General features: G+C 50.5%; 1 protein-coding gene across 1 annotated transcript in view; it reads left to right on the forward strand.

Moving 5' to 3' along the window:
• The first annotated feature begins 22 nt into the window (after window positions 1-22).
• The window catches only part of SETD2 (SET domain containing 2, histone lysine methyltransferase), a 55944-nt gene continuing 35036 nt past the window's right edge, over window positions 23-20930 (forward strand). Inside the window, exons 1-6 of the mRNA XM_059482890.1 lie at window positions 23-768; window positions 8922-8941; window positions 9996-10063; window positions 11782-11832; window positions 15366-19738; window positions 20646-20777. Coding sequence (XP_059338873.1) covers window positions 23-768; window positions 8922-8941; window positions 9996-10063; window positions 11782-11832; window positions 15366-19738; window positions 20646-20777 — 5390 coding nt within the window. The remainder of the gene's footprint in view (window positions 769-8921; window positions 8942-9995; window positions 10064-11781; window positions 11833-15365; window positions 19739-20645; window positions 20778-20930) is intronic.

Below are 20930 nucleotides of genomic sequence, written 5' to 3' on the forward strand. Positions count from 1 at the left end.
GCGTGCCCCGGCCATCCCTGCCATGATCCCAACGCGGTCCCAAGAACGTCCCGGCGGTGCTGCGGCCGATCCCGGTGGGATCCCGGTGGCACCGCGGCCGGTGCCGGTGCCCGCTGCGGCCCCGGCGGTCCCGGGGGCGATCCCGCTGTGTGCCAGCAGATTCCCCCTGTGCGGCGGCTGCTCGCGGCCCCATGCCGGGCCCGATGCCGGCGCGTCCCGGGGCTCGGCGGCCGCTCCCGGAGGGCTCCGGGCGCTGCGCGGTGTCGCGGGAGGAGGAGCCGGCGGCCGGGGCGGATCGCGGCGGGGCCGGGCCGGGCTGGGCGCGGGTGGCGGGGGGGCCCCGCCGGACCATGTGAGGAGCCCCGACGGGGCGAGCGGGGCCTCCCCGGCCAGGGGGCACTTGCGGAGCCCCGCGCCCGCCCACCCACCATGGGGGATTTCTACGACCCGGAGCACCCCACGCCGGAGTAAGCGCGGGCCCTCCGCGGCCTCGGGCCCGCCGGCACCGCGCGACCGCCGGCAGCCGGGCCGCTGCCCCTTCCCCTTCCCGTTCCCCTTCCCATTGCCGTTCTTTTGCCCCTGCCCTTTCCCCGTCCCGCCGCCCTTCCCCTTCCCGCCGTTCTCCCGCCGGTCCGGGGTAGGCCGCGCATCCCCGGCCTTGCGTGATGGCCGCGGCCGGGGCGGGCGCGGGGAGGGCGGGCAGGGAGCGCGGGGAGGGCGGAGAGCGGGCGGCGAGAGCGGCGGCAGCGGCCGCGCCGGGGGTGGCGGGTGGGCTCGGGGGCCGTGTCCCCCTTGTCCCTGGCCGTGTCCCTTTCCCTGTCCCGTCCCTGCCCGGGGTGCGCGGGGGGAGCCGGGCGGAGCGTGCGGACGTGTCCCGGCCTCCCCGCGGGGCCATTTTTCTGTACCTTCTTTATTATTATTATTGTTATTAATGCTGTTTTTCCTAGTTACGGAGCCTCGTCTGGCTTTTACCCCTGAAATTCTCTCCCCCCGGGCGGCCTTTGCCCTGACCCCATTTTCTGCCAGGAGGAAGGAGCCAGGGAAGGGGGAGCAGCCTAATGGCCGGGAACTCTGGTTCTCCTTTGGATGGGGAATTTCACCAACCCACCCCCCTGATCCCGCCAGGGCCTCCGGCTTTATCGCCTCTCCTGAGAAGTCACTCCGTCCCTGCTGGGTTTCTCCCCCCACACCCGTTTCCCGCTGGTTCTCAACGCTATTTTTACATTTTTAGACTTCCTTGGCGAAGGATTCAGGGGCTCCATAAACTTTGCCAGCTCTGGGGTGGAAGGAGGAGACATCTGGCACGGAGCACCCCCCAAGCGACGGCCGGATTGGAGGCACAGCTAAACATGGTGGTTTTTTTGAGCAGGGACAACAGAGCAAACCTTTTTTGAGTGAGTTCTGCCTGTGCCCACCTGGAGCAGCTGAGGAACAGCTTCCCCTTGTTGCAGCTGAAATGGTGCTGGTGGCTGAGCCTTCTAAAATTAGTGAGGAATGGAGATTTCCTTTGAAGTGCAGGTTGTGTTTTGCCAGATGTGGCTCCCAGGATGGAAGTAAATCCTGGTTTTCTTCAGCTCAGCTCTGGTGGGATGATCCCTTCCTGGGAGACCCTCTGGGTCTGAAGGACTCTTGTTCATCCCAAAACTTTTAGGCTAATTCAGGTGTTTGGAGCCTGTGGAGGGACCCTCGTGCCCGGGATTGACCTGGCACTTGGAATTTGGTGTCCAAAAGTGTCCAGGTTGTCTCATGTTGCTGTTTGTTATCTGAAAATGTCCAGTGGCACCAACCTGGGCTGTTGAAAGGAGCTGGAGTGGCTCCTCTGACGACTTTTAAATGGAATTATGGATTGACTGGCCTGATTTTGGGGTTTCCTTGGGGTGGGTGTTGCGTGTTGGGACTCAGGAAGTTTTTGGGAGGTGTCCTGGTGTTTTCAGGGTTGTTGTTTCCCCATCCCCACCTCGAATCCCGGCGTTCCCTCCGCGTCCGAGCCGCGTTCGTTAGTGGTGTGCCTTAATTGGGATGTGCTTTCCCAGCACAGAGCTTTTACCTGGAGAAAAGGATCGTTTGGGATAATTGGCTGAAGGTTCTTAGGAGCGTCTGAGGATCTGTTGGGGTTTGGGATGAGGAATCCAAGCAGAGCCGTGCTGCCTGTGGGGTGTTTGTGGCTTCCCCCACCCCGTACCCGCCGCGGGGTGGGATCAGGAGGGACGTGCAGGGTTGGTTTTTTGGGATGAGGTGCTTTTGTAGCTCGGAACGTTGGGATTGTGCTGCTTGGAGAGGTTGGATCAGAGCCCCATGAATCCTCAGGCTCAGCCTGAGGAATTATTCACTGGATGGTTTGGGTGGGAAGGGGCCCTAAGGATCATCTCATTCCACCCTTGCCATAGCAGGGACAACTTCACTGTCCCAGGGTGCTCCAAGCCTGGCCTTGGACACGTCCAGGGATGCTGCTGAGCTGGAGCTCCAGGCTGGCTGGAGAAGGTGGATGCTGAGCTGGGAGCTGAACGATGGCACGTCCATGATGATGGCTTCGACTGGAATTTCCCTGTGGAAAGGAACTCTGCCTCACTTTTACCTTGTGGGTCACTCCATGTCCACTTGTCAAGCAGAGCTTGCATTCCTGGGAGCTTCAGTGTCCTGCAGAACCAGGTCTCCCGGACTCTTTGGATGCTTAAATTGGGAACAACCCAATCCCCAGAGCTCAGAGCTGCCACCACATTCCACATGGAGCTTCCCCACGGAGCTGCCCATGCCAGCGTGGACCTGCTTAGAATCCCAGACTGGTTTGGGTTGGAAGGGACCTCAAAGCCCACCCAGTGCCACCCCTGCCATGGCAGGGACACCTCCCGCTGTCCCAAGTGCTCCAAGCCCTGTCCAGCCTGGCCTGGGACACTGCCAGGGATCCAGGGGCAGCCACAGCTGCTCTGCACAATCTGTTCCTGATGGACATGGATGGATGTTTGTGTCCTGCTGTGGGCAGCAGCCACTTCAACTCTTGGTGCTGTTGTTTCCTGGAAGAAGATTCCAAGATTGTCCCCATGCTGAAGGTGCAGGAACCCCTTGGAGCAGTGACACCTCCGTGACAACGCTGTCAGAGGAATTCAGACTGTCAGGGATTCCGAGGATTTCTGTTCCTTCTGTCATCATGGAAACTCCATTTATCCATCTGCTTCTGGAGACCTCCCCAGCAGGAACTCAGCTCCCTTTTGGGGCAAGAAGCTTTTCCAGCCATCCTGGTGATCCTGGTGGGGCTTGCTGGGTGCTTTGGAGGGTTGGGATTTAGGATCAGGGTATGGAATATCCCCTTGGTTTTGTTAACGTGACCCCATGTGGATTCAGACAGTCTGGAGCTCCAGGTTTTTGGTTGTGGCTGTTCCCAAGGATTTGTTTTTGATCTTCATTGGAGCTGTAGAATGTCCCAGGCTGTTCCATGTTGGTGTCACTTTGGGATGGTATTTTCTGGGAATCTGGAGTCTATTTTCTGCCTTCCCCTAAGGAAAACCATCCATGAGGTTGGTTCCCTCAGCACAAGCTCCTGGTAAACGTGCTGTGGTTGAAAACCCACATTTGGATCCTGGAGCACGTTCCAATCCAATGGGAGATGCTGAGGGGAGGGAAAGGCTGATTTTTCCACCTGCATTTCCCTTGGAATGCTCCTCCCTTTATTAAGGAAATTAATGATGGTCCCATGGGCTGTGGGATGGGGAGAGGGAGAAACTTGACTCTCATTTCCTGAGCATACCCATGGATTTCCAGCCTTAATGTGTCTGGAAATTTGGATTATTTAAGGAAAATTCACTTTATATGTTTGGCTTTGGGAGCCTGAATGGGGAATTTGGATTCTGACCTGGGACGTTTCCAGGAATGGGGCAGCTGGAGCTTCTTGGGGCAGCCTGTTCCCATATCTGCTGATCTGGGAATTTTAAATATTATTTGTTTTTGGATATTTAGAAGGGAAGAGAGGATTTATCCACACCTGTTTTTAATGGGCATTTTTCCTTCCAGAATTTTAGAACTCCTCCAGGAAAAGTCTTGAGGACATCCAAGTGTGGCTCTGGTTGATGGAGTGTTGGTAGAACAGGTTATTTTCTTTCTCCTTGATTTTTTTTCCCATTTTTTGGAGGTGAACTTCCCTAAAACTGCTCCATCCCTGCAGCTGCACCTCTCCTGTGAGCTTTAGCTTTTTGGGATCTACCCCAGAGGCTGCAATCCCTGGCAATGATGTGGAGCTGAACCTAAAATTCAGGAGAATATGAGCCAGGAGTTAAAACTTGATCCCAAAATATTGATGTGAGGAAGAGGCTGGATCAGGAAGGAGCTGGAGCTCCTTGTGGAGCCTCATTTCCAGTGGATTCCCTCTGGATTGCTCCCAGATTTTACAGCTTCCCCAGCATCTTTGTAATTCAATTTTCCCCTTCCTGTTTGAAATGCACCAGTGGAAGTTTTCCAGCTGGAAATCCAAAGTGTGTCATTCCCAGGTAGCAGGAAATAATTACAATTTCCAGCTTTTTGCAGCTGGAAATCCACCAGGGAAAATCTCCAGAGCCTGGTGCTTGGTGTTTGCCTGCACAACCCATTCCCAATTTGGAGTCTTATGGCAAATTTCTGGTGTACGGGAGCATGAAAGGGATTTATTCTCTCCTGTGGAATTGAGAGCAATTCCCAAGGTGTCCCTGCTCCTGCTGGGCAAAATCCCAGGACATTAAATTTCAGCTATAATTAGGTAAGAAATAAATCCTCTGAGAATTTCTATTTATTTTTATTTATTTCTATTTACTTCTATTTATTTCTATTTACTTCTATTTATTCCCATCAAAGGAGTGACTCTGAGCTCAACCAGGGCCTTGCAACATTCTGTTTTAAATTTTTTAGGTTGCAGGTTGCAGCTGCTCCCTTTTGGAAGGGGATTTTAGGGTCAACTCATGATTGGGAATACCTTACTGTTAAATTTGGGATGAGTTTGGGCTCAGAACGGGATATTTGGGCCTTTGATGTGGTGAATTTTGGGAATATCCTGTTAAATTTGGGATGAGTTTGGGCTCAGAACAGGATATTTGGACCTTTGGTGTGGTGAATTTTGGGAATATCCTGTTAAATTTGGGATGAGTTTGGGCTCAGAAGGGGATATTTGGGCCTTTGGTGTGGTGAATTTTGGGAATATCCTGTTAAATTTGGGATGAGTTTGGGCTCAGAACGGGATATTTGGCCTTTGGTGTGGTGAATTTTGGGAATATCCTGTTAAATTTGGGATGAGTTTGGGCTCAGAACGGGATATTTGGGCCTTTGATCTGGTGAATTTTGGGAATATCCTGTTAAATTTGGGATGAGTTTGGGCTCAGAACGGGATATTTGGGCTTTTGATCTGGTGAATTTTGGGAATATTTGGTGTTGTGTGAAGTAGGAGTTGGTGACACTGAAATTTCATGGTTTTCCTCAGTGTGAATCTTGGGATGAGGGGACAGGATGGCTTCTGTTTTTGGGGATGTTGGGAATGGGTGCCAGCATCCATCTGTGTCCCAAAGAGAGAATTCCTTGTTTTCCAGGCATTTTGGGAGACAAAGGTGCCGTGCAGTGCCTGGGGGGGGTGATGTCATTCAGGCTCCATAAAATCCCAGTTGGAATTTGCTGCCCCATTCAGGGAAAATCCCCCCGGGCTGGGGATACCTGATAGGTCAGGGAGGGCTGGAAATCCTGGATTTCCCTGGATTTGCCAGAAAAGCAGCGAGTGCTGGGTGCTTGGGGCCGTTCCTGAGCCCTCCCCTCTGAGGGAGGGCCTTGCTCTGCTGCTCCACCAGTTCTCTGCCTGATTTGTAGCACAAATCCCAAATTCTTGGCTCAGCTCAGGTGGAGCCTCAGCACCTCTGCATGTCCAGGTGCTGGGAATGAATCCCAGTCCCTGGGAATGAATCCTCTCCTTGGGAATGAATCCTCATTCTTGGGAATGAATCCTCATCCTTGGGAATCAATCCTCATCCTTGGGAATGAATCCTCATCCCTGGGAATCAATCCTCATCCTTGGGAATGAATCTTCATCCTTGGGAATGAATCCTCATCCTTGGGAGTGAATCCTCATCCTTGGGAGTGAATCCTCATCCCTGGGAATGAATCCTCATCCCTGGGAATGAATCCTCATCCTTGGGAGTGAATCCTCATCCTTGGGAGTGAATCCTCATCCCTGGGAATGAATCCTCATCCCTGGGAATGAATCCTCATCCTTGGGAATCAATCCTCACCCTTGGGAGTGAATCCTCATCCTTGGGAATCAATCCTCATCCTTGGGAGTGAATCCTCATCCTTGGGAGTGAATCCTCATCCTTGGGAATCAATCCTCATCCTTGGGAATCAATCCCTGGTAGCAACAATTGTAAGTAAACTGGGATTTTTTTCCCCTGATTGTTTATTTTATTTTAAAATCCTGAAATTCCTCAAGTTTTCAGGTTCCAGGATTCCCTCCTGAAATCTTTTCCCTGCTCAAACCTGTTTTAACTGAAACTGAGGAATTTACAAAGAGCAGCTTAAAAAAAGCAACTTGAACGTTGGAACTTTATCTGGGCACAGATAATTTTGGGATTTGAGCAAAATGATAAAAATTGGGGTTTTTTTCCCTACTATTCCTACTAATTCCTGCATTTTCAGTCCTGGCTTTGTGCTGGTAGTGGGAAATATTTTGGTGGTGGAACTGAGCCTGAGCTTTAAATCTGGCCTAACTTTGGCTTTAGGAGACTTTTAATTTCAATTGAAAATTGTTAATAAGGGGGGAAAATCTGGAAGGAAACGATGCCCTTGGCTGCTCTGATTCCAGGAATGCCCCACACCTGTGTCCAAAATTTCCATGGAATTTTGGATGTAATGTGGATTTTGGGGTTCTTTGTACAGCTGGGTTTTATTGTGAATTTTGGGGTTCTTTGTACAGCTGGGTTTTAATGTGAATTTTAGGGTTTTTTTTACAGCTGGGTTTTAATGTGGGTTTGGGGGTTCTTTGTACAGCTGGGTTTTAATGTGAATTTTGGGGTTCTTTGTACAGCTGGGTTTTAATGTGAATTTTGGGGGTTTTTTACAGCTGGGTTTTAATGTGAATTTTAGGGGTTTTTTACAGCTGGGTTTTAATGTGGATTTGGGGGTTCCTGGTGCAGTTCCTGTCTGTCCATCCCTCCCACAGGGAGAGATCCATGGGAGCCCACCCTGGAGGAGCTGAGCTGCATTTATTTGTGTGTGGATCCAGGCACCCTGGACGGGCTCAGGGACGTGCTCAGATTTTGGGATTCAAGCTGGGACAATGCACTTCCATCTCCCTTTTCCCTTTTTGTGGGATTTTTCCTTGGAAGGCCCTTTGTGCCCCAGGGGGATTTGGGGCAGGGATTACCTGGGAATTCACCCCATGGCCATGAGATTTATGGGAAGGTGCTGCTGACTCCCAAAGCTGCTGCTGGAATCTTCCAGAGGAGGAGGGGAAACTTTTCCAAGAGCCGTGCTTTGAATTCCAGTGGGGATTTGTGCCTCTATTTCGGGTCCCATCCCACTTCCACCCCCATCCTCATCCTCACCCTCACCCTTCCATCCTCCTCCTCTCCCTCTGTGTGCCAGGTGAATCCCTTTCCCATCCTCCATGGGAGCAGCTTTGTTTTTCCTGATTCCTGTCAGGATTTCAAATGGAATTTCTTCCTTAGGAATTTCTTCCCTGAGCAGTAAGGGAAAAAAAGCAGGATTCGGGGGGAGTTTTGGAATTTTCAGGCATTTGGGAGAAGGAGCAGAAAAACTGGATATTTTTGTCTTTACTGGATTTTTTCCTGGAAGTAAACTGGATTTTTTCCTGATTATTTATTTCTCTAAAATACATCTTTACTTCTCTAAAATCCTAGAATTATTCCATAATTCCATTATGGAATAAATCCTAGATAAATTATGGCATAATTAATAAATGAAGTCACTTAGCCCCTCCTCATTTTTATAAATGAAAGGATAAATCCTTATTTTCAATACATTTGTCTCCTCTTTCCCTGGAATATCCAGTCCTCCCTGTTCTTTCATGTTCCAGCACAGGACAAACAGTGTCACTTCCCTTGCTCCAAACTTGCAGCTCCAAACCCTCACTGGGAATGTCTAAAGCAGGAAATGGGGATTTTGGGAAGCAGGACAGCTGAATTTGGGGATTTTGGGAGGTGTCTTGACCTCATTTTCCAGGAAACTCAGCTTGGATTCCACTTCCTTTAAATAAATAAGATTTTTTTCAGGGATTTTCCCTTCTCACGTGAGTGCTTCTGCCTTTCCATTTTCCATGTTTTTTTTGGGAAGGAGTAGGATTGCTTTTTACCTTCTCAACTTCTTTTCCTGCTGTTCATTCTCCATTCTCAGTGTGGTGTTTTTGGGATATTAAAAGCCCAGTGCTCTGCACAAAAACCTTCCCAGGAATTCCTCCCAATATTCCATTGAACACAGGGACAGCTGCACTCCTGTCCTTGGTTTTTATCTCACCTTAGGGATTCATAAACAGAGGAGCAGAAGCACTTCAGGCCTGGGAGTGTTCCAGCAAATCCTTGAGTCTGGAGGATGGAAATGGAGGGGGAAATGGGAATAAAGATGTGGAAGGAGTTCCTGGCTGTGGGGGCAGCGAGGCACTGGAGCAGTTTTCCCAGAGAAACTCTGGATGTTCCACCCCTGGAGGTGTCCAAGGGCTGGGAACATCCTGGGGCAGTGGAAGGAGCTCCTGGGATGAGCTTGGGGGTCCCTTCCATTGTGGGATTCTGTTAATCAGAGCAGCAGAGAGGGAATTTCCTCCCCAGCTTCCAGGGAATTGCATTCCCATGGGTGCAGCTCTCCATCAGCAGCCAGGAAAAATGATAAAAAATCCCATTTGGGCTCCAGGATCCTGTTGGAATCCCAAATCTCCAGCTGAAATTTGGTTTGGTGTTGTTGCCTCCCAGTTTCCTTAGCCCTGCTGCGGGTGAGGGTGATGATCCATGGAATTGCAGCTGCATCCAGGATATTCCTGCCTAACCCAGCCTGAACAAAACAGGTTAAATCCCAATTTCCTGAGCTGAGCTTCCCTTTCTTTGGACATTGTGGTGGCTTTCAGATGGATCTCTGTGAATTCCTGAGCTGAATTCCTGCTGGGAATGGGCCTTTTCAGCTCCCTGGGCTGTCTGGCTGCTGATGCTTAGATAAGAAAAGCCCCAAGCTTCCACATTTCCCTCTTTTAATGGGAAGAAAAGAAAAAAAACCTCAGGATTTACGGGAGATGAGGCTCCTAAAGTTTTGTCTTTTAGACTTGGGAAGCCTGAGGGCATTTTTTTGCTCCTTTTGCATAAGGAAAACCAGGATAAAATTCCAATTATTGTGTGGGTTGCACTTAAAAAAGAGAAAAATCTTCAGCTCTACCTGTTGAAGCACCAAGAAATGCTGGAGCTGCTGAACTCTGGAATTTAAACAAAATTTTACTTTTTATCACCATTCCTGCGACAAAATTGGGATGTTTCCATCAGGAGAGAAGCTGATAAAGTTTAAATATAAAAAGTTTTGGTCAAAATAGATGTAAGATCAAAATACATGTAAGGAAAATGCCATGTAAGGAGTTTTGGTGGAAATGTGGCCTCAGATAAATAATTTGGGTTGAAATGTGGGTCCATATGAAAAAAAACTGATAGAAATGTGACCCATGTAAAGAATTTTGGTATAAATGTGGTTCTGTAGCCTTAGAAAAGCTTTTCCTGGGATTTAATTGGCGTTTAATTTTTGTTTTTTAACAAAATTAGTGCATCAAGCTGCTGGAAACAGATCAAAGGTGGTGAAGCTTCATGGTGGTGGGGTTATTTTTTTGTTCTTTGCTCGATTTTGTGGTTCTTTAGGTTATTTTTAAAATTTATTCAGCACTTCTCAGAGTGTTCAGTTTTATTTTGGGTTTTACCAACTCTTTTCTCCTGACTCTCCCAGGAAGGAGCCCCAAAAGTGCAGGAATTCCGTGTTCACTCTGATCCCAGTTGTGTTTTTGGTGCCTGCAGGGAGCAAGGTGCAGCTGAGGGCATCGTTCCAGCCCTGTGGAGCTGGGAAGGTGCTGGAGGAGCCCTGGGTGATGTGTTGGGATGGATCCCAAGCTTGGAGCAGGGGGATTTTTATGTAACCTCGTCCCAGCGTGGGAGGAATTTGGCACAAGGTTCCTGAGGGAGCAGCAGCGCCTTCCCTAAGTTTGGAATTCTATTTTTATGTTTTTGTTGGGTTTATTTTATTTTATCTGGGGAGAGGGAAGAGGCTGGGAAGGAAATGGGATTCATAACCCTGCTTTTAGGAAGGTCAACACCTTTTATTTTAATTGATGGAATCTCAGAATCCCAAATGGTTTGGCTTGGAATGGGATCACCCTGTCCCACCCAGGGACACCTTCCACTATCCCAGGGTGCTCCAAACCCTGTCCAACCTTGGACACTTCCAGGGATGGGATCACCTGTTTCCTCTCTTTTTTCCTGTGGGATTTGAAGGATCCTGACTCTCTTTTCTCCTTATCATTAATTATCCTTGTTATTAACTATAAATACAAAATTTAGTTACCTCTCTACTGATATACAGCTGATTTAAGATGGATTTTTGTGTATAAAGAGAGTTATTTTTGCCTTAGAACCTTCAACTTCCACTTGGTGGTCATAATCTCTGCTGCATCTGTTTGGGATATCTGGAAAATCTCCCTGGAATCACCAAGGTTGGGAAAGACCCTTAAATCACCAAATGCAATCACCAAACCCCACAAAACCTCAAACCAAACCACGTGGTGCTTCCTGAAAGTCCCAAACTCTTCTTTTTTGTGATCCTGAAACCGAAAGCTCCTTTTGGGCTTTAATTCCAGTGGAAGTGGTGCTCTTGGAGAGCTCCTGCACCTGTGGGGTTTGGAATTCCTGCCTTGCCTGACCCCATTGAATCGGAGCTCCCGCCTTGGGTTTCCTTGATGGAATCAAACCCCGTTGGTGCTGCTCTGGGATTAATTATGGTCTTTTAACGAGCTGGATCAATTGGATGGGAGCCTTTGGAGGGGCAGGAGGATGTTCCTGAGGGGAAAGTTGTTCCCAGCACTTCCCTTTGCTCCCAGTTCCCAGCTGGGGATGGTTTCAGGGAGAACCTGGGTGGTTCTTGTGCCGTCACTGCGTCCGCGTTGCTCCGAAATGAAAATCTTTACTTTTTCTTCCAGAACTGGGTATTTCTCATTGAGCTGATGCTTGGGGTGGAATCTGTGAACTTTTCTGTGGGAAATCTTTGGCTTTGTCACCACAAGAGTGCTGAATAAAAGCTGGTAAAATGTAGGAGAATTCCAGCTCTGGGCTGTGTCAGAGCGCTGGAGAGGGGTTTGGGATCTTGGGTAGATCCTTGACAGAGGAACTGTTGATGTCTTGGCTGAGATGTGTTGGTAGGGCCAGAAAATTCCTTGACACTCTCCAAGGAATTGAGCAAAGCAAGGAGAGGGAGATGTGTTCCTGTTCCTTCTCCTTCCCTGAGGAGAAACGACTTCGCTGTGGGATCAGAGCAGAGAATTTGGGGAGAGTGGAAAGCTGGGAAAACCCAACTTTCCTGTTGGCTCAGCATGGAGGAGAATGATCCTAATTAATTCATTTTCAAGCTGCCAAAATAGGGATTAATTATGCAAATAGCCAGGGCAGATGCACAGCAGTCAGACCTTCGTTAATATCTTTAATTTCTGTTAATGAGAGGCAGAAACTTTCGGTTATTCAGGGAAGTATTCAAATGGAAAGAATCCCAAATCCACCTTTTTCAGTGACATTTTTGAGGCTTTTATTCCTGCAGCGTGTTGGAATAACTGGAGACAGCACCAAGCCAGCAGTTCTCTCCAAAAAGGTTTGCTCTGTCCTGATCCATGTGGGATTTTCCAGGGAATTTTGGAGCCTCCCAACTGTGCCATGGCTGCATTTGTGTCGGGGTGCCATCGATGTTTCCTTCACTCTGTGTCCCAAGTCCTTCCCATCCCAAATCCAGATGTCCAATGTTCCATTTCTTGTTCCTACCTGCTGTTCACACCCTCTTTTCCTGTTTTTTTTTTCCATGTTTCCCCGGCTGGATTGCAATAGAGAAGAAGAAAATGAGGTGAGTAAAACCAATTCCAACATTCCTGGATCTCCTGTGAGCCCAGCTTGGGTTGGTTTGACTGAGGCATTCCGTGAATCCAGAGCCACTGAGGGGCTGGATAAAGCAAATGGGTGCTTTTCTGGGATCCCTCTGGTTACATTTGGGAAGGAGGGGCAGTAATTCCCATTAAATATGGGAATGAGGGGCAATAATTCACATTAAATTTGGGAAGGAAGGACAATAATTCCCATTAAATTTGGGAAAAAGTGGCAATAATTCCAGTACCACTCGTACCACAAGCGCACGGGAGGTGATGGCACAGCTTGGTGTGGGTTGGTGCTGATTATTTAAAGACTTAATTTGTAAAAATAATGAGTTTTGCTGCCTGTGACTCAATGAATTTGTTGGGAAAAGAGAAGACTTGGAGGCCTGGGATATATTTTAATCTCCTGGCTTTGGAATGAAGGCTGTTAATCATTTTGGATGTGCTTTTTTTTTTCCATTTTGGGTAGTGTTCCCTTTCTGTAAAACAGGAGAGGAAGAAGAATTCCTCTTCTCCTGGAAAGCTTTTCTGTAATTCCCACCTTTTACATTTACCAAGTCACCTGTGGAGTGTGTTTCAAATTGTGGGAATTGTGTTTTGTTCAATTTGCTGTTGTTCAAAGAAAAAAATCCCTGGAAGGGTGACATCGTGAGGGGAAATATCCTGGATTGTGTCAGCTCTGCTGAATTTGCTGTGGGAAGGGGAGGAATGGAAATGTGACAGCTCTTTTTTGCCTGCAGATCCCATATTTGGGAAAAGGTGGATCTGTCCAAACCCCCTAATTCCCATTATTTCAAAGCTGTTGTGCTTGAAGTTAGAAGGATTTTGATCAACACATTGACACTTTAAATAATGGCACCAAAGTTGTAGCAAGAAGGAAAACTCTGAAATGCTGATTCCCTGAATGTCCAGTATTTTTACCTATATATTTCTTAATTTATTATTTATAGTTGATATGATTAAAAATTCCTATCTCTGATAAGAATTTGGGTTCAGTCCTGTGGAGATCCTTCGGATATGGTTGGAGAGGGACCTGCTCCCTTCTCTTGTCCCAGGTTGGAGTAAAAAAGTTGGGAATTTCTGGTTGTAAGGATAACAATTGATCCAGGAATCCCCCAAAACGCTGTTCCCTCACTCTTCAGGAGGCTGACCTCCTACAGGAGGGTGATCTCAGTAGTGTTCCTTTTGTCCTTCATTCTTCCATGAGTTAATGTGGATTAATCCACACTTGTGATGTGTGGATTCTCTGGAAAACAGGGATTTCAGTTCCAGCAGGGTTTTGTGGAGATGGTTGTGAGTTGTGGTGAGAGGAGCCCATTCCAGAGCTGGAGATTCTCCTTTTTTCCAAAGTCAATGTTTTGGGTTCCCTTTTAGCCATGAAAATCCTTTAAAATTGTCCCTGAAATGACCCCTCATAAAAACCATGGATTTCAAGGAAATGCTTTTGGGTTTTGCTCCCAGTTTTCCCACAGGGAAGGGAATTTGCTGCTGCCGATCCAGATCCAGATGCTGGATTGGGTCACCAGGATGATTCATGGATAGACCATTAACAGGTGCTCACAATGAAACCGCCAATGCTTTGAAAAAGAGGAATTTTTGGTATATGTGATGTCCCAGGGTGCAGAAAACACAGGATTTCCAACCCACCAATGTCTCATTTAATCATTTACTGTGGTGCCTTGATCCAGGGCAGCTCCATGTTGTTCCTTGAGTTAAAGGATAACAAAATCCTTAATAATTCACAGAGGGCTGCAGGAAACTGCTGCTCCTGCCAGAAATGTGCTCGTGGCACAGCTGCAGCTGCAAAACCCGGCTCTGGACAATTTGGAAACGACTCTTTCCATTGGAATTAGGGTTAGCACAAAAAATGTAATTCCCAGAGCAGCTGTGGCTGCCCCTGGATCCCTGGAAGTGTCCAAGACCAGGTTGGACAGGGCTTGGAGCAACCTGGGATAGTGGAGGTGTCCCTGCCCATGGCAGGATTGAAGCAGGATAATCCTGAGGGTCCCTTCAACCCAAACCATTCTGGAATTCCATGATTCTGATGCAATTTGGATTTTTGGAGATAGGGATTATGGACAACAAAGCCCTTTTCCCACTTTATCTTCTCTAGGATTTTATTTCTGGGACACAGATGAGCTCTAAGATTTAAAACAGCGGGAGAAATTCCCCAAATGGGTGAATATAGGGTGCTGTGTGCTCTGAAAATTCCTGGGTTTGGGCTTGGAAGGTGCTGAGTGAGCTCCTGGGCAGGAGGCAGCTTGGAATGGTCGGTTGATCCAGAGGTGACAGAGTCATCATGCACCGCTGGCTCCTGATGGGAATTCTTGGGGAGTTGTTAATTAATGCTGGTCTAGGCCTGAGCCTGGGAACTTGCAGGAATTACTGATGACCAGGAGAAGGCTGTTGGGGGGAGGTGGGAAAGGATGAGGTTTGAATTCCTGCAGTAATTTTGGTTGGTCTGGTTTATGCTAGGACCAAATTCCAGAATCCCAGAAGGATTTAGGTGGGAAGGGACCCTCAGGATCATCCAGTGCCACCCCTGCCATGGCAGGGTCACCTTCCATTGTTCCAGGCTGCTCCAAGCCCCAGTGTCCAACCTGACCTTGGGCACTGCCAGGGATCCAGGGGCAGCCACAGCTGCTCTGGGAATTCCATCCCAGCCAGGAATTATCAATTCCCAATCTCCCATCCATCCCTGCCCTCTGGCACTGGGAGCCATTCCCTGTGTCCTGTCCCTCCATCCTTGTCCCCAGTCCCTCTCCAGCTCTGCTGGAGCCCTCCAGGCCCTGCCAGGGGCTCTGAGCTCTCCCTGGAGCCTGCTGCAGTACTGGAAGGCTGCATCCAGGTGGATTTACATAAACAAATGCACTTTGAGCTTAAAACCCGGGATCTTTTGTAGCCTGGGACCACAGAAACAGCATCAAACCAGATTTTTGCCCTCAATTAACTTTGTAAGCTGAACTCTATTTTTTAAAAAATAAGAATTAAATGATAAAAGGACTTTGAGCTTGGTCATTAATAAGTCAGATAAAAAGCCTCAGCCCAAACCTCAGAGGAGGCTTAGTTTCAAGCTGGAGAAGTCTGAGGAATTGATTTTTTCAGGACAGAGCCAGGCAATAAAGACAGACCCAGAGTATGCATTTCTCTTTTCTCATCATGAAAAATTCTCCAGGTGAAAGAAAATGCTGCAGAATTGAGTTCAAACCCCCCAAAATCTAAAATCCAGTTCCTCCAACTCCATCTTCTTTTTCTTCCACAGGGCAAACCTGAAACAGTGCCGAAAGCCGGTTTTATCAAAGGCCCCGTGTTCAAAGGCATCGCCTCGAGCCGCTTCTTGCCCAAAGGCACCAAAACCAAGGTTAACCTTGAGGAGCAGGGAAGACAAAAAGTGTCTTTCAGCTTTAGTTTAACCAAGAAAACTCTACCCAATCGATTCCTGGCTGCTCTGGGAAACGAGAAACAAAATGAAACTCCCACCCCTCCGGCGGTTCCCCTTCCAACCGATTTCAGCCCCAAAAATAAACTGGACCTGGGGGACACCGCCAGCTCAGCTGAGGAATCTTCACCTCCAAAACCGAAGGTAGAATTGGGGAAGATTCATTTTAAAAAACATTTGCTGAACGTCACAGCAAAGCCACCCCCGGCGGCACCGGTAACGGAACCGGTGGCCTTGGCCGTGGATTTCCCCCCGACGCCGCCGCCTCCTCCGCCCCCGCCGCCACCGCCGGCGTCACCGATGCCGGTTCCCGGAGCCACGGCCCCGCCGCTGCCGCCGGTGACGCCGATGCCGGCGCTGCTGCTGTCGCCGCCCGGCGAGGCCGAGGCCCCCGTGCCCAGGGAGCCGAGCCAGGCGCTGCCCTTGGAGCCGGACGCCAAGCAGGATCCGGCGTCGCGCGGCTCGGAGGAACGCGGGACTCAACCCGCGCCCGAGCAGACGGAGATAACCCCGCCGAAGGAGGATTCCCATATTGGGAAAGAGGAGGAGGTTTCTGACAGCTCGAAGGGCGCTCCCATGTGCTCCCGGAGGCAGGCGGCCAAGAGGAAGTTCTCCCAGTCGGACGGCGCGCCGCAGGGCTCCGAGTCCGACGAGGATTCCGTGAGGACCTCCTCCAGCCAGCGGTCACACGAACAGAAGATCTCCAGCACGGAAAAGGAGAGAGACTCCAGACGGAGCTCCACGTCCCTCCGTGGTGATGACCTGAGCAAGTCCTCGTCACGCTCCAGGTCGGACAGGGATGAGAAGTACTCGAGCTATTCCAAATCGGAGAGAGACTCGCGGTACTCATCCTCCCGCTCCCGCTCGGACAGAGAGAGGAGGCGAAGCCGGTCTCATTCCCGTTCCCGCTCCGATCGCAGCTCCCGAACCAGCTCCTCCTACTCGAGGTCGGAGCGCTCGCATTACTACGACTCCGACCGCCGGTACCACCGGAGCTCCCCGTACCGGGAACGGTCGCGCTACTCCCGGTCGTACGCGGACAGCCGGGCGCGGGAGAGCTCGGACTCGGAGGATGAGTACAGGAGGACACATTCCAGGTCCAGCGACTCCCGGCGTACGTCCTCCCATTCCTCCTCCTCCTACAGAGACTCGAGATCCTCTTACTCCAAGTCGGACAGGGACAGCAAAGTGGAGTCGTCTCACGCCGACGTGGACAGGCGAGGGAGGTCGTCTTCAAAAGCGGATCGAGATTCCAAAAGGACTTCTGAAAGTGAAGTATCCAAAAGGTGCTCTCCCCTCGATGAACTGGGCTATCGGAAGGGGACATCCCATTCCAAGCCCGACAGTAATGTGAATTCCTCCCGCTATAAATCCACCCCTTCCAAGGCCCCCGCACCAAAGCCTGATAAATTTAAGAGTTCTTTCTGTTGTACAGAATCGATTGAAGAAATCAAGTCCAAGTCTAATTCTCTAGATTTAGAGACCTCTTGTGTAAAGAACAATGAGATCAGGGTGTCCAGTGTGAAAAAGTTGGAAAGGGAAAAGACGCTTTCTCCGTTAAATCAATTCAATGATTCTCCCGCTTTGCCGAAGGCTGACGACTCCAAGGCGGGTTTGGCAAACTCTAAATCCGAGGAACTTGCAGCAAACGAAGGCCACGACAGTGTTAAGGAGCAAGAAACGTTCTTAAAGGCAAAGCACGATCCCTTAAGAACGTGTTTCCCCACGGAATCGAGCGTGAATGGCTCCCCGGAGGGTCAGGACGAGGGTCTGGCAACCTCCAGTGCCTGCAAAGCAGACGATGTCGCTGCATCCTCTGAGCACGGTCCGGGTCCGTCGGAAGCATCGCCTGCCGTCAAGACCAGCCCGTCATATCCGTTGCCATCCAGTGGGTTTGAGAGCGTGGACGTGTCCCAAGAGCAAGGGCTGGATGATTCCCGGGTGCAGTCCAGCGAGTGCAACAGCCTGTTCCAGGAGGCGGAGGCTCCAGAGCCGCAGCAGCCAGAGGAAGCTGCCTCTCTCCCTGCCGTGAATGTAGATGCCACCAACACTGTCCTTAAGAAGCTGGATGAGGAGGTGACTCCGTGTGACAAAACCAAAGAACCTGTTTTTTGCTACATTTCCGACGATGCCACCCCTGGTTTGTACCACTCAGAAGTGGAAATCGAAGCGGAACCTGCGGATTTGAAGGTGACATCTGAGACTTTCCTGGACGTGCAGGTGGAGCCGCAGACGGTGACGTGCGATTACGACAGCACGGAGGATTCCCATTCCAAGTCTGCTGGGGAGGATGAACACGGCCATCCTTCCCATAAAATCAGCCTGGCAGCAGAAAGCTCGAGCAGGGATTCCTCCCAGGATGGCTGTTCCCAGAAGCTCCAGTCGGATCATCCCATGCCAGAAGAATGTGTCTCTTCCAAATGGGACGTGCCCCCGCCAGGTGTGTGGCAGGAGCCGCTTCAGCATTCGGAAGCTGAGGAGATGCTGGAGTTGGATGCTCAGCACGTTGATGTTGGCTCAGCAAAAGGCAAGTCGTCGTTCCAGAATGAACATTCCTACTATTCGGAAGTGCCGCTGGAGCACCGCGGCAGAGAGGTTGTGGAAGAAAGTGCTGTTTCCACCGAGGGAGCTGAGCTGGATGAGCTGAGGGTTCAGTGTCCCTCGGCCGAGAGGGATGAGGGAAGCGAGCCCTTGGTGGCCTCGGCTTTTCCAGACGCTTTGTATCCCTCCTCCGATGTCATTGTCACCGCAGAGGACACGGAGATGGTGAGCCAAACCCCAACGTGCGACAGCAGCGGCAACGCCTCGGAATTCATTCCCGCTGGCCATGACGATTATTCCGACATGGGGGACAGTGACAGCGAGAGGGGGAGCGAGGACAGCGACACGGAGGACTCTGATTCCGATGATGGGACGCCGCGGAAGAAGCTCCAGTCGGTCGTGGTGGTTCCCAAGAACTCCACCATAGCCATGGAGGAGAGCAGCCCGGGCTCCTCCCGGAGCAACCGGCGCTTCTCTGACCACTGGGATGATGAGCGGCCTGAGCCCAGCAGGACCTACTATGAGGAGAGGTCAGAAAATATGGGGAGTAAAGGTGGTCCCCAGGTGGAGAGCAGGTGTTCTCCCAGAGGGATGGAGAAGAGTCTGGCAACCTCCACGGAGCTGAGCAGGAAGGAGCTGGAGGAGCTGCGGGCGGATCCGTGCCAGGCCCAGAGCGACGGCGTGGACAGCACGAGCCAGGCGGACCTGACGGCCGATTGCCATGGCAAAGCCGGCACGGAGGAGAGGATGGTGCTGCCGGACGTGGTGGCCATGGGGAGGCCCATGGGCCGGCCAGAGGAGCAGCCCTTCTGTGTCCCAGAGAGCTTGGAGAGCACCGACACATCCCGGCACCAGATGAGCTCTTCCAAGCCCGACAGTCGGCAGGGGCAGGGCGGGCTGAACCAGTCTGGCCTCGGAGACTACTCCAGGCTGGATGGTTTCCGTGCCCTGGAGGAGATGGGTGCAGCAGGCTGGGACTTCTCCCAGACGGAGAAGCCCAGCAGCACCTACCAGCAGCCAGACAGCAGCTTTGGGATGTACTCAGGCTACGTTTACCAGCCAGGACCAGGAGCCTATCCCAGCTCCCAGAGCTACTGGCAAGGCAACGGTTACTGGGATGCAAGGGCAGCCAGCAGAGGCTCCGTGGTCAACTACGAACGCGGCCAAGGGCAGGTGCCGGATTCCCTCACGGAAGACCACGAGGAGTATGAAGAGGATGAGCGCTGGGATGAGGAGTGCAAGCCCCGCTTTCCCAGCCCCTCTGGAAAATCCCAGACGCCCGGGCAGAGGGAGAAGGGCTCGGTGCAGGCGCACGAAATCAGCAGCAATTCCACCAAGGAGCCGGTGCCGGGCGGGGAGAAGAAGGACGAGGTGAAAGCTTTGGAGAAAAACGACGTGAAGGAACGAGGCCCACCAAAAAAGAGGCGGCCGGAGCTGGAGAGCGACTCGGAGAGCGATGGGGACTCTGGGGAGAAGAGGAAGGGGAAGCTGGAGGGGGAGCAGGTGGAGCCAGCGCCGCAGGATTCCTCCATGGTGGGCAGGTTGTGCATCATGGATGACTTCAGGGACCCCCAGCGCTGGAAGGAGTTTGCCAAGCAGGGGAAGATGCCCTGTTACTTTGACCTCATCGAGGAGAACGTCTACTTGACAGAGAGGTAACTGCTGCTCTATCCTTGTTTTAATTGGGATTTAGCTTCCATTTGGTTCCAGGATGGTTGGGTTTTTATGGCCAAATTGGAGGGAGGGGCAGGGTTGTTGCATTCCCCACATTTGGCAAAGCCACCCCAGGCTCTTTTCTCCTAAAAAGAATCGCCCAGTTTGCCCCAGACAGTCCCAAGAGCTGAGAAGAGTTGGAAAATAGGAGGATCAGAGGGAAAGGTTGATTTATTTGTACCCTTTTTTATAGCTTTACCAGATCCTGCCTGTTTAATGTCCCCAGATGCCAGCTCGCTCCCTTTCTTTGGCACAGGGAATTCTGTCTGGATGTGGAAAAGCTTTTGGACAAACAAGGCACTTTTGCAAAGGCTTTGGTTACTTCCATGTCTTCATTTATCATCTCAGAGGAGCTCTGTAAAATTTAATGGCCATAATTTAATTTTTTTTTCTTACAGTTTTTTTGTCTTGTTGGGATCCACACTCCAGAGCATTCCCCAAATCCTTCATGGAAGCTACAATATGAATTAGTGGATGCCCTGCTTTTTGTCTAACTCTAATTTTCTCCTCTTTCTCATCCTCTCACTTGACAGCAAAGCAGAGGCTGAAATAACAAAACCCTCCAATTTGCCTTGTTAAAATATGGGTGTCCAGATAAACATAGACAGGGAGGAGAAAGGGAAAACAGCAAAATATCCTGGGAATTCTCTTTAAGGAATCACTTTTTGTCTGTCATCACAAAGTCATCACCAAGCCAAGTGTCCTTGGGTATTCCTGTCCCTAGGGTTATCAATCCATACCTTGAGACATTTATTTTCCATTTTTTCCAAAAACCACTGGTCAGGATTGAGGAGGAGTTTCTCCACCTGGCTGCTGTCTCACCTGCATTTCCATGCCTTGGCTTCCCAGGAAGAAGAACAAATCGCACCGGGACATCAAGCGGATGCTGTGCGAGTGTCCCCCGCTGTCCAAGGAGGAGCGGGCGCAGGGCGAGGTGGCCTGTGGGGAGGATTGTCTCAATCGCCTGCTCATGATCGAGTGGTGAGCTGGGGTCCATGCGTTGGCCTGCAAGTGTCCTGGGAATCCCTCAGATAAGCTGGGAATTCCTGGGAGGTGGCAGTGAAGTGTGGTGGTGTTCACGAAGGAAGAGACGAGAATCTTGACTCCATGTTTCAGAAGGCTGGTTTATTATTT

The sequence above is a fragment of the Ammospiza nelsoni genome, chromosome 1 (genome assembly GCF_027579445.1).
Source record: "Ammospiza nelsoni isolate bAmmNel1 chromosome 1, bAmmNel1.pri, whole genome shotgun sequence".
Lineage (NCBI taxonomy): Eukaryota > Metazoa > Chordata > Aves > Passeriformes > Passerellidae > Ammospiza > Ammospiza nelsoni.